Source organism: Physeter macrocephalus, chromosome 18 (assembly GCF_002837175.3).
Source record: "Physeter macrocephalus isolate SW-GA chromosome 18, ASM283717v5, whole genome shotgun sequence".
In the NCBI taxonomy this organism is placed as follows: domain Eukaryota; kingdom Metazoa; phylum Chordata; class Mammalia; order Artiodactyla; family Physeteridae; genus Physeter; species Physeter macrocephalus.
Window position 1 is genome coordinate 47,619,102 of NC_041231.1, and position 13,104 is coordinate 47,632,205.

At 43.1% G+C, this 13,104-nt stretch overlaps 1 protein-coding gene across 1 annotated transcript in view; it reads left to right on the plus strand.

The window, feature by feature from the left end:
- ENTPD3 (ectonucleoside triphosphate diphosphohydrolase 3) overlaps positions 1-11,727 on the plus strand; it is a 34,343-nt gene extending 22,616 nt beyond the window's left edge. Inside the window, exons 6-10 of the mRNA XM_007116459.3 lie at positions 577-810; positions 5,681-5,953; positions 6,125-6,235; positions 7,427-7,564; positions 10,438-11,727. Coding sequence (XP_007116521.1) covers positions 577-810; positions 5,681-5,953; positions 6,125-6,235; positions 7,427-7,564; positions 10,438-10,674 — 993 coding nt within the window. The 3' untranslated portion in view covers positions 10,675-11,727. The remainder of the gene's footprint in view (positions 1-576; positions 811-5,680; positions 5,954-6,124; positions 6,236-7,426; positions 7,565-10,437) is intronic.
- Positions 11,728-13,104: the final 1,377 nt, after the last annotated feature.

The following is a 13,104-nucleotide window of genomic DNA, read 5'->3' on the forward strand; positions in this document are numbered from 1 at the left end:
CACAGAGCCCTTAGGCAGCTTTCTTCCTAACTCATCCTGTGTCTTCAGGTCTCCTCACATTCCAGTCTCCATACTCCCTGCTCCTTTGGTGCAGAGGACACCATACTATGTTCAGCCTAAGACCTATTTTCTTCCCCCTTGAATATATTTTAAATTAAATTAAATTAATTTAGTTAATATTTTGGAAAATTCACATAAAAATCCACATTTCTAGCTTCTCCTGCCCCCCTCACTCCCCAAAAGTTGGAGGAGCTGGTCACAGCAGACTCACATTCCTGCATGGCAACAACCAACTAGAACAGAGTATAGCTCATGCATTCCCCAGTTTGCCCCAGGCCCCACCATTCCCTACTGTCTACACCTCATTCCCTATTGTCTACTCACTCATTTATGTTGCCTGTACAGTCCCTGTAGGCATTTGAGTTCACCACCCCTGAAATAAAGGAGAGATCTGGCCCTGAATGCTTCCCATGTCATACTTCTTAGCAATAAGAAATGGGTCTTGGGTGAAGAACCCTAGCCAATCAGAGATGGTACCTTTGGTCTTTTTTCTTGTTTCTTTTTCCCACTGTGTAGAAGAGCCTGTGGCATATGTGGGTGCATCCGAACGGAAAGGAGACCACAGGTGCCCTGGATTTAGGCGGTGCCTCCACCCAAATATCCTTTGCGGTGGAAGAGAACATGGGGCTGAACACCAGCGACATCGTGAAGGTGTCCCTGTATGGCTATGAGTACACACTCTACACACATAGCTTCCAGTGTTATGGCCGGAATGAGGCTGAGAAGAGGTTTCTGGCAATTCTCCTTCAGGTACCTGAGCCAGGGGCAACGGGTATTCCCTCGGGGGTCTTAGCTGAGAGGAAGATGCCTTGCCTTCTGGGGTCTGTCCTTTCCACTCCAATTAGAAGGTGGATGGAAACAGCAGCATTTTCCTGTTTACTTGTGGGTGTCCAAGCACTCTCTCTCTCTCTCTCTGATGTGTTGACCATTTCCAGTATATCTGAGCCAGAAGTCCAGGGAAATTCCACAGCTCCAGATGTTTTATAAATGATTCAGGACTTGGGATCCCTTTATGGACACAAGCTGTTTTAAACCAGTAGCTAAATAAACCTGAGAATGTTGAGACTCCCCTGAGTGCAGACAAAATAATAAAAGTGGTCACATGGGAAATGCTTGCTGACAGGGGAGAGGGAAGAGCCCTCCCCAGGCTCAGGCTTCTTTTACATGAGCCTATATTAGGCAGATTTCATGCCCTTTATATGGTGGGGTCTTAGAGTAGCCGAATTCCATCACATCATTCAGTAATTCATATGGTAAATGTTCCATGGCACACATGGCTACTTCAGGCATCAGCTAGAAGGCTGTCACTAATATGAACTTGACATTAGTACTGTATGTGTCAGCAAGGGCACTAGCACCATGGATGCGACCCAAGATCCCAAACTCCAGTGCTAAAGGGACATCAATCTCAGCCATGGCTGAGAAGGGAAGATGAAGACAAAGGGAAAACGAAGGGAAGGAGGCTTGATCACCTAGAGGGGCATGGGGCCAACCGGAGGCCACAGATCCTGGCTTCTGATGGGGCCCAGGGGAAGGAGACAAGAGCTGGGTCAGCCTATGAACATAGTGGACACAGCATCAGTAGCTTAACCCCCACCACTGCAACCTACTTTGGTCATTGAAGAAGGAAGCAGTGTTCCCCAGCCATTAGCCTGTAGAAAATTGGGTTGGTTTACAAAAGTGTCATCAGCAGAACTCACATCTTCAGATCCCCGTATTTACTGAGTAGTCATGCAGGGTAGGTGGTGAGAATTCACCCTTCAGGTCTGGCCCTCTTCCCAAAACTTCTCTTTCAGCCTCACAGGAGAGGCTGGAGCCCCACTACACATGCATGCCACATGTATTGTTGGGAGAGCCTGAGCACTCCTGGGAAGGACAGAGCGGGGACCCTGCAGGCAGCCCTGAGCTACACTTCCGTGGCTCAGGAGACTCAGTGCCCACCCCAGACTCTCATATCCACCCTACACTCAGCCAAACCAAAACCCACACGGAGCTTAACCAACCCTCCTTAACTGGGGCTCCTCTTTTCTCTCTCTCCTTTTATTTTTAGCAATACTTATTGCCCCTTCCTCCAGCTCTGGCCCTGGCAGAGGTGGAGGGTGGAGCAGGGACTCCTCTGAACTTTAGACAGGAAAAGGGAAGCAGGTGAAATCAACCTTTTCCCAGAATGAGTGGAGGTTTGAGAAGCTAACCTCATAAATTTGACTGACTCTGAGGAAGAGAGAGTGTGTGTGTGTGTGTGTGTGTGTGTGTGTGTGTGTGTGTGTGTGTTTATGCACACACTCCTACAATGTTTATTAAAGAATGTCTGTGTACCCAACAGTCTACAGTAGAGAAGTGAATACTCCACCTGGGTGAGGTCTCATTTGGGTTTGAGAATGCAGGTCTCAAGGTGTGAGCCCAGGACTGGGGGCAGAGGTGGGAGACCCCAGCCCCTCACTATAGATAGTCAGGTCACAGGGACAGGGTGTGCCTCCAACTTGCCTGATAACATCTGGATGCCTGAGAGGGTGGCTCTGCACTCTAAGCCTTCTGACTCAGGTGAGGGGAAGGATCCAGGTGTGATGAGGATCACCCAGAAACGCATGTCCCGACTTGCCTGACCAATACTTTCACGTCCCGAAGATGTGTTGCCAAGTCCCAACTTAGAAGGTTCCCACAGATTACTGCACCATGAACTGGCTGAATAAATGCCACCAGTCCAGGACTCGTTTCCTGGTCTGTAATATAAGGGGCTACAGAGCGTGGTGAGAGTGACACCTAGATATATACTTTGCAAATTATTTTCTTAAAAAGGAGTCTCCAGTCACCCCAGGGCTCAAGTCTCACTCTGAGAGCATGTTAGACGTTAGGGACATGAATTCACTTTCTCTTCCTCTTTAAGTAAGACTTAAGTATTACTTAAAGTAATACTTAAGTAATACTTAAGTATTTATTTATTTTTGGCTGCGTTGAGTCTTCATTGCTGCATGCGGGCAATCTCTAGCTGTGGCGAGCGGGGGCAACTCTTCATTATGGTGCGCGGGCTTCTCACTGAGGTGGCCTCTCTCTGTTGCGGAGCATGGGCTCTAGGCACACGGGCTTCAGTAGTTGTGGCACGAGGGCTCAGTAGTTGTGGCTCGCGGGCTCTAGAGCTCAGGCTCAGTAGTTGTGCCTCATGGGCTTAGTTGCTCCGCGACATGTGGGATCTTCCCGGACCAGGGCTTGAACCCGTGTCCCCTGCATTGGCAGGTGGATTCTTAACCACTGTACCACCAGGGAAGTCCTCTTCTGTTTTTAAAGTAACACATGTTCAGTGAAAAAAAATTTAGAAAATACAGACATAAAAAATATAAATAATAAACAAACAAAACCTGGAATTAGCCACCATGAACACAGTATTGCATTTTCTTCCAGTTTTTTTTTTTCATGCAGGAATATGTGTAGTATTTACAAATTTGGCTTCATATGGTTTACATATAATTTTATATCCAGCTGTTTTTTAAGCTAACAATATATTGTGAGCAGTTTCCTGTGTTGTTAAACATCTTTTGAAATTATTACTTTTATAAGTGCATAATATTCCAAATACCATTATTTAAAAAGAAAAACTATATTGGTCATTTTATTATACAAGAAAGTACATGACCCTTTCATGCCAGTGCCCTGCAAACACTAAATTCAGGGAAGATTTATTGAATGTTGAGGGCCTAAGCAACCTGGCACACTGGCAAATATATTTAAGGAATGCCATAACAAATAATTCACACTCCAAAAAGAAAAGTGAAATAATCTTTACTGAGCTTCTTCTGCCAGAAATAATTTATATTATCTTGCTTCTTCTCCAAGCCAAGCCAGAAATGATTTAATTATTTAAAAAGTTTAAGGCAGATTTGGAGGGAGAAACTAAATAATCATTTGGTTGACTTTTTTTCTTTCAACGAATATTTCAGCCATAGGGTGACCATGGCATGATACGTTACAAATTAGACATAACACCTTTTGAACACCATAGATTTTTTCACACCATTGAGGCAGAAGGGGGCCTGTTTGCTGCCTCCACAGAGTCGTATGAAGATCTTTCTGCAGAACACTCGTGTCAGTTATACTGGATGAGTGTTGGACTTCTGTAGGATTCTGTGTAGAATCCTACCACTGCCTTTTGTTAAATGATTACATTATTTTGATGTGTACCTCAGTTTCCTCAGCAGTAAAATGAAAGAGTTGGGCTAAGTGTTTTCTGGGTCAAGATTTTACTGTAGGGGGTGAAATATGCCTTAGTAGCTTTGAAATTAGAGTTTGAATCCAATTTCTTGGAAAACAGAGTCCATAAATAGAACCATATTTTGGAATTCAGTGTTTGGTAAAGGGAACATTTTTGACCATAGATAAAAATTGGATAATCATCTGGAAAAAGTAAAATCAAATCCCAATCTTAATACCAAATTAATTACAAATGGATCGAAGATTTCTATGTAACGCGGTATTTATTACAGCATTGTTTTGTAAAGGCAAATGATTGGAAACTACCTAAATTTTCCTCTAGAGGGGACTCCCTAAATAAATTATAGTTTATTTGTACAGTGGAGTGCTATGCAGCTACTAAAATGCAACTCTTACACTTACAATGAAAGGAAAATCTCAAAGATATATTTTTAAGTAAGAAAAGCAAGGGGCAGAACGGTGTGTATACAGTACTACCATTTATGATTTAAAAATTTTAGGGACTTCCCTGGTGGTGCAGTGGTTAAGAATCCACCTGCCAATACAGGGGAAATGGGTTCGAGCCCTGGTCCGGGAAGATCCCACATGCTGCGGAGCAACTAAGCCCATGAGGCACAACTACTGAGCCTGAGCTCTAGAGCCCGCGAGCCACAACTACTGAGCCCTCGTGCCACAACTACTGAAGCCCGCGTGCCTAGAGCCCATGCTCAGCAACAAGTGTGAAGTCACCACAATGAGAAGCCCACACACTGCAACGAAGAGTAGCCCCCGCTCGCCACAACTAGAGAAAGGCTGCACGCAGCAACGAAGACCCAATGCAGCCAAAAATAAATAAATAACTTTATTAAAAACAAAATTTTTTTTAATTTTTAAATTTTAAAAAGAAAGAGAGGGGAAAAGAAAATATATTTGCACATGCATACAAGAAGTATACACAGAATCTCTGGTAGAATACACAAAACTGGCAATAGTGGTTACTTACCGGGAGGGAATAAGGGTGGGGAAAGTGGGTGGGAGGGAGCCTTAATTTTCATAATATATTTATTTGTACCTTTTGAACTATTTTTTTAGGTGGATAGATAACATTCTCTTCAAAATGGTCAGTGAATCTAAACATATCTTGTTTTCTCATCAAAATGGAGTTCATAAAACCTGCCTCACAGGGCTGTGGTAAGGGCTGGAGCAGACAGTGTAAGCAAGAGCCTAGTGTTGTGCCTGGTGCAGGGTGACCATCCCCCCACCCGGACTTGAGTTATCGAGACAACCTGGGAGTTCCCTTCTACACTGACGCAGAATGGCCTTTTTTCCGTTTCTCTCTTGGCATTGGCGGGGGACAACAGTAAGGATTTGCACTGAGGATTTGTACTTGGGCCTCCACAAAACAGTAATATCTAACACCTCACTCTTGTACCTACAGAATTATACCACTGAAACCACATTTGCCAACCCCTGTTACCCTCGGAATTACAACACCGCCTTCACTGAGGCACATGTGTTTGGCAGCCTGTGTACAGAGGACCTGAGACCTGAAAGTTATGATCCCAACAACATCATCAATTTTGAAGGAACCGGGGACCCATCACTGTGTAGGGAAAAGGTGGCTTCGCTATTTAACTTCAGTGCTTGCCATGACCAAGAAGCCTGTTCCTTCAATGGGGTATATCAGCCAAAAGTTAAAGGGTCATTTGTGGTAAGGGCAAAACTATGGAAAGATTCCTTTTTTTCCCCATTGAATATTTCTTTCTCACCTTTCTGTTTTTCCTCTGCTGAGCTGTTTCCCACTTTCTTATTCAGTACCCTGAAACCTCCATATTATATCCCATTCTGAGAACTGATTTCCTTCTGCACGACTTCCTTACAGGCTTTTGCTGGATTCTACTACACAACCACTGCTTTCAACCTTTCGGGTAGCTTTTCCCTGCACACCTTCAACTCAAGCACCTGGAATTTCTGCTCACAGAATTGGGGTAAGGTCAGTATTTAAAGAGAAAGGATCCATATTGGTACGAAACAGTACAGCAGAGTAGATTCCATTTGTGTGCATGTGAGTGTATATTCTGAATTTGACTTTTATGCTGTCCTCCTTTCACCATATCCATAAGATGGGGGCAGTAAGGGACCCCACCTCATAGCTGCGTTGTGGATTAATGTTCTAACCATGGGCACAATGGTTATAACAGTGTTTGGCACGTCATAAGCACTCTATAAACTTAGATTGTTCTTCTGTGATGTTGTATAGGGATTTTTTGGGGGGGAAATATAGGAGATATGGTGTATATGTACAATGGAATATCACTCAGCCATAAAGAAGAATGAAATTTTGCCATTTGCAACAACATGAGTGGACCTGGAGGGTATTATGCTTAGTGAAATAAGTCAGACGGAGGAAGACAAATACTGTATGTTATTACGTATATGTGGAATCTCAAAAATAAAACAAATGAACATAAAACAGGGATTTTTTATCATTGTATTATTTTATAGTAATTTTAATTATTAAATTCTGGGTGATAAGATTCTTTAAAATATGACGGCTGACCTAAGCTGTTCTGAAATGTGGTTTTTTTAAAAATTTATTTATTTTATTTTTGGCTGCGTTGGGTCTTCATTGCTGCGTGCGGGCTTTCTCTAGTTGTGGCGAGCGGGGGCTACTCTTCGTTGTGGTGCGCAGGCTTCTCATTGCGGTGGCTCCTCTTGTTGCGGAGCACGGGCTCTAAGTGCGTGGGCTTCAGTAATTGTGGCGCACGGACTCAGTAGTTGTGGCTCGCGGGCTCTAGAGCGCAGGCTCAGTAGTTGTGGCGCACGGGCTGCTGCGTGCGGGCTTTCTCTAGTTGTGGCGAGCGGGGGCTACTCTTCGTTGTGGTGCGCAGGCTTCTCATTGCGGTGGCTCCTCTTGTTGCGGAGCACGGGCTCTAAGTGCGTGGGCTTCAGTAATTGTGGCGCACGGACTCAGTAGTTGTGGCTCGCGGGCTCTAGAGCGCAGGCTCAGTAGTTGTGGCGCACGGGCTTAGCTGCTCCGCGACATGTGGGATCTTCCCGGACCAGGGCTGGAACCCGTGTCCCCTGCATTGGCAGGTGGATTCTTAACCACTGCGCCCCCAGGGAAGCCCCTGAAATGTGTGTTTTAAAACCTGCCTCCTCCCTGTTTTGAACCTGCCTTCAGCTCCCACTGCTGCTGCCCCGGTTTGATGAGGAGTACGCTCGCTCCTACTGCTTCTCAGCCCACTATATCTACCACCTGCTTGTAAACGGATACAAATTCACCGAGAAGACCTGGCCCCAAATACATTTTAAAAGAGAGGTAAGTCAAAGCACAAACTGTTTCCTCCTCTTTCTCTCAAAATAGATGTTTGTGTGTATGTGTGTGAACGAAATGTAGAAGATAAGTGGGACTTGGGGATTTAACTTGCTAAATGGAGCCAATGAGACTTGATCCCTGGTGAGCTTATGAGAAGAGATGATGGAGAATTCAGAGGAAGTGGTCATCAGAAACCTTCCACATGAGTTAAGGATTGGATGCCAAGAACCGTGGACTCTGAGCTCCGTGGCGGCAGCACTTGTTTTATCATCCTCATATTCCTAGCATTCAGCACAGGGCTGAGAACATGGAAGGTGCTTAGTAAATGTTGTTGAGTGAATACATAAATATGTTAAGGAACAGAGACTTTTCATCCTGACAAGAAGCTTCAAATGTAACAATTTTGTTAAGAGAATAGTAACTAATTGCTCTCCATTTTACACAAATGTCAGAGTGAGATCTATGCTTCAGAGAATAGGGATTAAATAAGCAGCATTAAATAAGAATTTGATGTTAGAATGAGTCTGAGGTCACTGTATTCACTCTCAAGTGTCCAGAATGGTCCAATGCAGGAATGACAGCTCTTACCAGGTGACTATTTGGTGAGGGGCCTCTGTACCTTGCTTTCAGGACTCAGCCTTGTTGATATTTTCATCCAGCACTCTGTTCCCCAGATTCTGGGAAGGTTTTCTCATTTCAGGAATAGCAGATGTAAAGCCTGAAGTATGCCTGGAGTCAGTCTGTTTGATGTTAGCTTCGGCAATAATTAGATTAAAGCAAGCAATATCCAGCATTAGGCCTGTGACTGTTTACTTTTACATAGATAAAACTGAGTCATCTATAAAAATTAAGGATGTCTGGAGATGTTTAAGGACTGGTGATGGCATGTACTCTCCAAGCTTTGTTTCTAATTAATCTAATTACCAGGAAAGTACATTATGAGAATAGGGAATGATTTTCCATTAAATACCAATTTGGGGGGGATACAGAATTCTAGGTTTCAAGTTCCTTTCCTTTATTTATAAAGAATTTAATACTCAGTCAAATTAGTATTCAAATGTGAGGGTATAAATAGACTTCAGAAGATGTGCCATGCAAAGATTTACATCCAAAATATTTTTGGAGGAAGTGATCAAATAAGAAGAGAAATAAATCCAGATGTATAAAAATATAGGAATTAAGAATAAATGATGTTGTGGCTTAAAATTTATATTAAAAAAGAAAAAAGAAAACTAACACCAAAGAAAAGTAAAAGAGAAGAATCCATTTATAACAACCCAGAATTCTAGTATAGCTAATATCCAATGTGATTGGGGGTATGGTTGAGAGTCATAGGATACAGGGACATAAGAGTGGCCTAAAACGCTCATCTTGTAAAGTGGAACATATTTATATCATTTTTAAGGCAATAAAGGAAAAAAATAAACATAGGGAAATAGCACTTATTGAAAATTTAAAACTAAGGTATTAGAAAGCAGTCCAAATATATCAATAATCACAATAATCATAAATGGACTAAACCTACCAGTTAAAAGGCACTGTCAGATTGGATTTTTTTAAATGAAGTATATGTTGTTTATAAGAGAAACAGTCTTTAAGGACATGGAACGTTTTTTGGGTTTTTAAAAAATTTTATTGAAGTATAGTTGATTTACAATGTTGTGTTAACTTCTGCTGTACAGCAAAATGATTGTTATACATATATATATATATTCTCTTTCATGTTTGTTTCCATTATGGTTTATCACAGGATACTGAATACAGTTCCCTGTACTATACAGTAGGACCCTGTTGTTCATCCATCCTATATATAATAGTTTTCATCTGCTAATCCCAAACTCCCAGTCCATCCCTCCCCCACCTCCCTCCCCCTTGGCAACCACAAATCTCTTCTCTATGTCTGTGAGTCTGTTTCTGTTTTGTTCATTTGCAAAGAACATGGAAAGTTTGAAAGTTAAAAAAATTTTTTTTAACTATCAGGCAAATACTACCCAAAAGAAAATTGGTGTAGCTTTTTAATATCTGACAAAATAGTCTAAGATAAAGAGCATCATTTCAGATAGAGAGGATAGAAGATTGAAAGTTTGAAACATTTATACATCTAATAAAATAGCTGAAAAACATGTAAACAAAAATTGATGGAACTACCAGATGAAACTGGCGAAGTCTGCTTCCCACTTAAACTGACCTTCTTTTCTTTTATGTTTTTTTTTTTTTTTGATATTTATTTGGCTGCACCAGGTCTTAATTGCAGCACGCGGGACCTTCATTGCTGTGTGTGGGATCTTAGTTGCAGTGTGCGGGATCTTTAGTTGCGACATGCAGGATCTTTTTTGTGGTTTTGGCATGTGGGATCTTTTTTTTAGTTGCGGCATGCGGGCTCTTAGTTGCGGCATGCAGGATCTAGTCCCCTGACCAGGGATTGAACCCGGGCTGCCTGCATTCAGTGTGGAGCCTTAATCGCTGGACCACCAGGGAAGTCCCCTGACCATCTTTTCTTAGAAACTGGTCCTGGGTTCAGTAAAACATGCATCACCCTCTTTCTTTAGCTATAGACACTTGTACCCAATGACAGAAAAACTTTCACTGTTATTAACTGTGCCCTCTTCACGCGTGGCTGCGACGAGGCTGCGAGGATTAGTTCTTCTGGCTGTTTTCTCTGCAGTGTGGGAGATTGGGCCCTCGAGCCTTTGTGGTCACAGTGACCTGGGTTCTAGCCCAGTCTTTACAGTGTCTGAAATTAGGCAAGTCCTTTGACCTCCTTAGGCCACAGTTTCCTGGGGGTGTCTCAGGAGGGTGACCATGGTGTGCCCTGGGGATGTAATCCGTGCCTCAAGCCCAGCCCTGAGAACTGAGCCGTCTCCTCTACTCCACAGGTGGAGAACAGCAGCATAGCCTGGTCTCTCGGCTACATGCTCAGCCTGACCAACCAGATCCCAGCCGAAAGCCCCCTGATTCGCCTGCCCATCAAGCCGTCCGCCTTTATGGGCACCCTCGCCTTCTTCGCAGCAGTGGCCTTGCTGTGTCTGACATATCTTGTGTACCTGTGTGTGTCGTCCAGGAATCAGAGGCGCTCCCAGCATGCCTTGGACAACACAGTGGACTCTGAGTGAGCCTCACAATGTGGCTCCTGGAGCCTGAGGGCTGCCCATAACCAGCCTGGGGGGCACCAAACAATGCAAGCAAAATGTCCATCTTCAGGAAACACAGCTAAAGTCCAATGCCTGTGTGCCTCTCAGATACTGATTTATGCCAAAGCATCTCTTGGGGAGTCTCTCAACTGTTCTGTGTACATTGCTCTGCCAGAGACCCCACCACCCACTAGCTGACCTATTGGGGAACAGAGGAGAGACAGGCCATCAAGGTCAGGCTCTTTCATCCAAGTTCCCCAGAGGAAGAGTAAGTTGAGAATATGACAGTTTAATGTTGAAGAATATGCCAGTTTAACGTTGAAGAATTGACCTCAGGGCTCAGTTTGCATTTTCCCTCCTTCAAAAACGCCGTATTTCTTCTAGCGGGTTTGGAAGCTGGCAGGTGTCTAGTAAGCATCTGGCCCTGTCAGATATCTCATTTTATGGCTTCCTCTCATTGGTCCTTAACTAAGACTTTCCTTAACAACTCCCAAAACATTGAGCTCCCTCAGACTGGGAGAACATTGTATCTGGGGGGGAAGCCTCCTTTACCCCAAGGACAGTGGCCCCAGCCAAGCTTCTGTCATGTAGGCAGAACCTGAAGGACAGAGACACACAGAATGTCTACCAGAAAACTACAGGCCGTTCCTGAAGTGGGATTCCCTCTCAGGGCTCTGGTCGTTAGATCGCCACCTGTGTGTGTATCATCCTCCTTGCCTCCCCTTCCCATTGCTGTGTCCCCCTGTAAAACGTTTATTCCTAGCAAGGCTATCATGTTCCAGATCATTCTGCCTTTGCTAGGCTTTTGCTTACGGTTGGCTTTCCATCGTTAGCACCGTATGCATTTCACCCACCATTCCAACAGGTACACCTGATGCTGTCACAAGACATCCTCTTCTATGATTTGCTTACCAATTATCAGTACTTTCCTAGATGGTAGGCCTCTGCATAGTAGCCACAGTTCTTGACTTTGGGAAAAGAAAAGGAAGCTGCAGGGACATTTAACTCCAAAGTGGGATGGGAAAGAACTCTAGCAAGTCCAATGGCTACAAATTAAAAATAAACATTCTTTCAGATTATAGTTTGTTTGCTGAATACAGAATAAATGACTCTTATTTTATTGTGACTTGCAGTGTGTGTGTTTGTTACCTTGCATATGGTACTCTTTCTCCTAAGGACCCAAGGTGGCATTTATGAAAGGAAGCTTTAAAAACTAAAATAATTTTCTTAAGGAAACGTTCCTAGTGCATTAAGAAAGTCATGCATTAATATCACCTTTATTCCAGAGAGTTCAAAGTGCTTCACTTTAATAAATCTTTGTTTCCTTGAGATAACTGAGTCAAACATTTCTTTACTTTTTTTGACATTGCAAAGCTTCTGTGAGGTTACAACCTGCCACTCAGATCTTGATTCCCACCCAAAATGGCTGCTTCCATCCCAAAATGCACCTTTGTTCACACAGTTCTTCCTACCTAGACTGTGGGTCATCCTCCCACCCATCCAAATAATCGTATTTCTAAAGGCCCAATCCTAGCTCCACTTCTTCCACAAAGCATTCCTTGCACACAAATGTGCACACACGCACACACACACACACACACACACACACACTGATCTATCTCTTGGACTACTTTTAAAAAACTAACTACATAAATTCTTATATTGTTGCTTATCTTTACGTGTGCATATGGCTTATTCTAAAATACACAGTAGGCTACATAAGGGCAATTCATCACTCACACATTCATTCAACAGATATTTAAGATACACCTACTTATGGGCCTGACACCTTGCCAAGTGTGATCTTAGATTTGGATAAGTGCTATGACTGTATTATATACTCAACATATTTGTTGATTGATGGTTCCATAAATGACTGAGGGGTGGGCAATAAGCTCTAGAGATATCAGATAAAATAGCATCCAAGTCACCAAGAGTTTGCAAATAAAAAGATATGTCTGTCCAGGAAAGAGGGTCAAAGCTCCATGAAGACGAGTTGTAGTCAACATTTCTAGCCAATTTGGGAATTTGGAATGAACTGATGAAGTATTTTGAGTTTTCTGACATATATCAAAGAATTCTTTTCAGACAGACCATCTCGAAATCTGCAGGCTAAGTAATGTATCTGGTACTACTGTGGTAGGCAAAAATCTAAGATGGTCCCCATCACCTTCACCCTCTGGTGTTACTCCTGAGATTACATCATTACATGGCACAAGGGATGTGCAGATATTAATCAGTTGACCTTAAAATGGAGAGATTATCCAGGTAGGCCTAATCGTATCACATGAGCTCTTTAAAGGCAGAGTATTTTCTCCAGAAAAGGAAGTCATATTCAAAGCATGAGGAGGATTTGACTATTGCTAACTTGAAGATGGAGAAAACTAGGTAGAAAGGGCCTGAGAGCAGCCC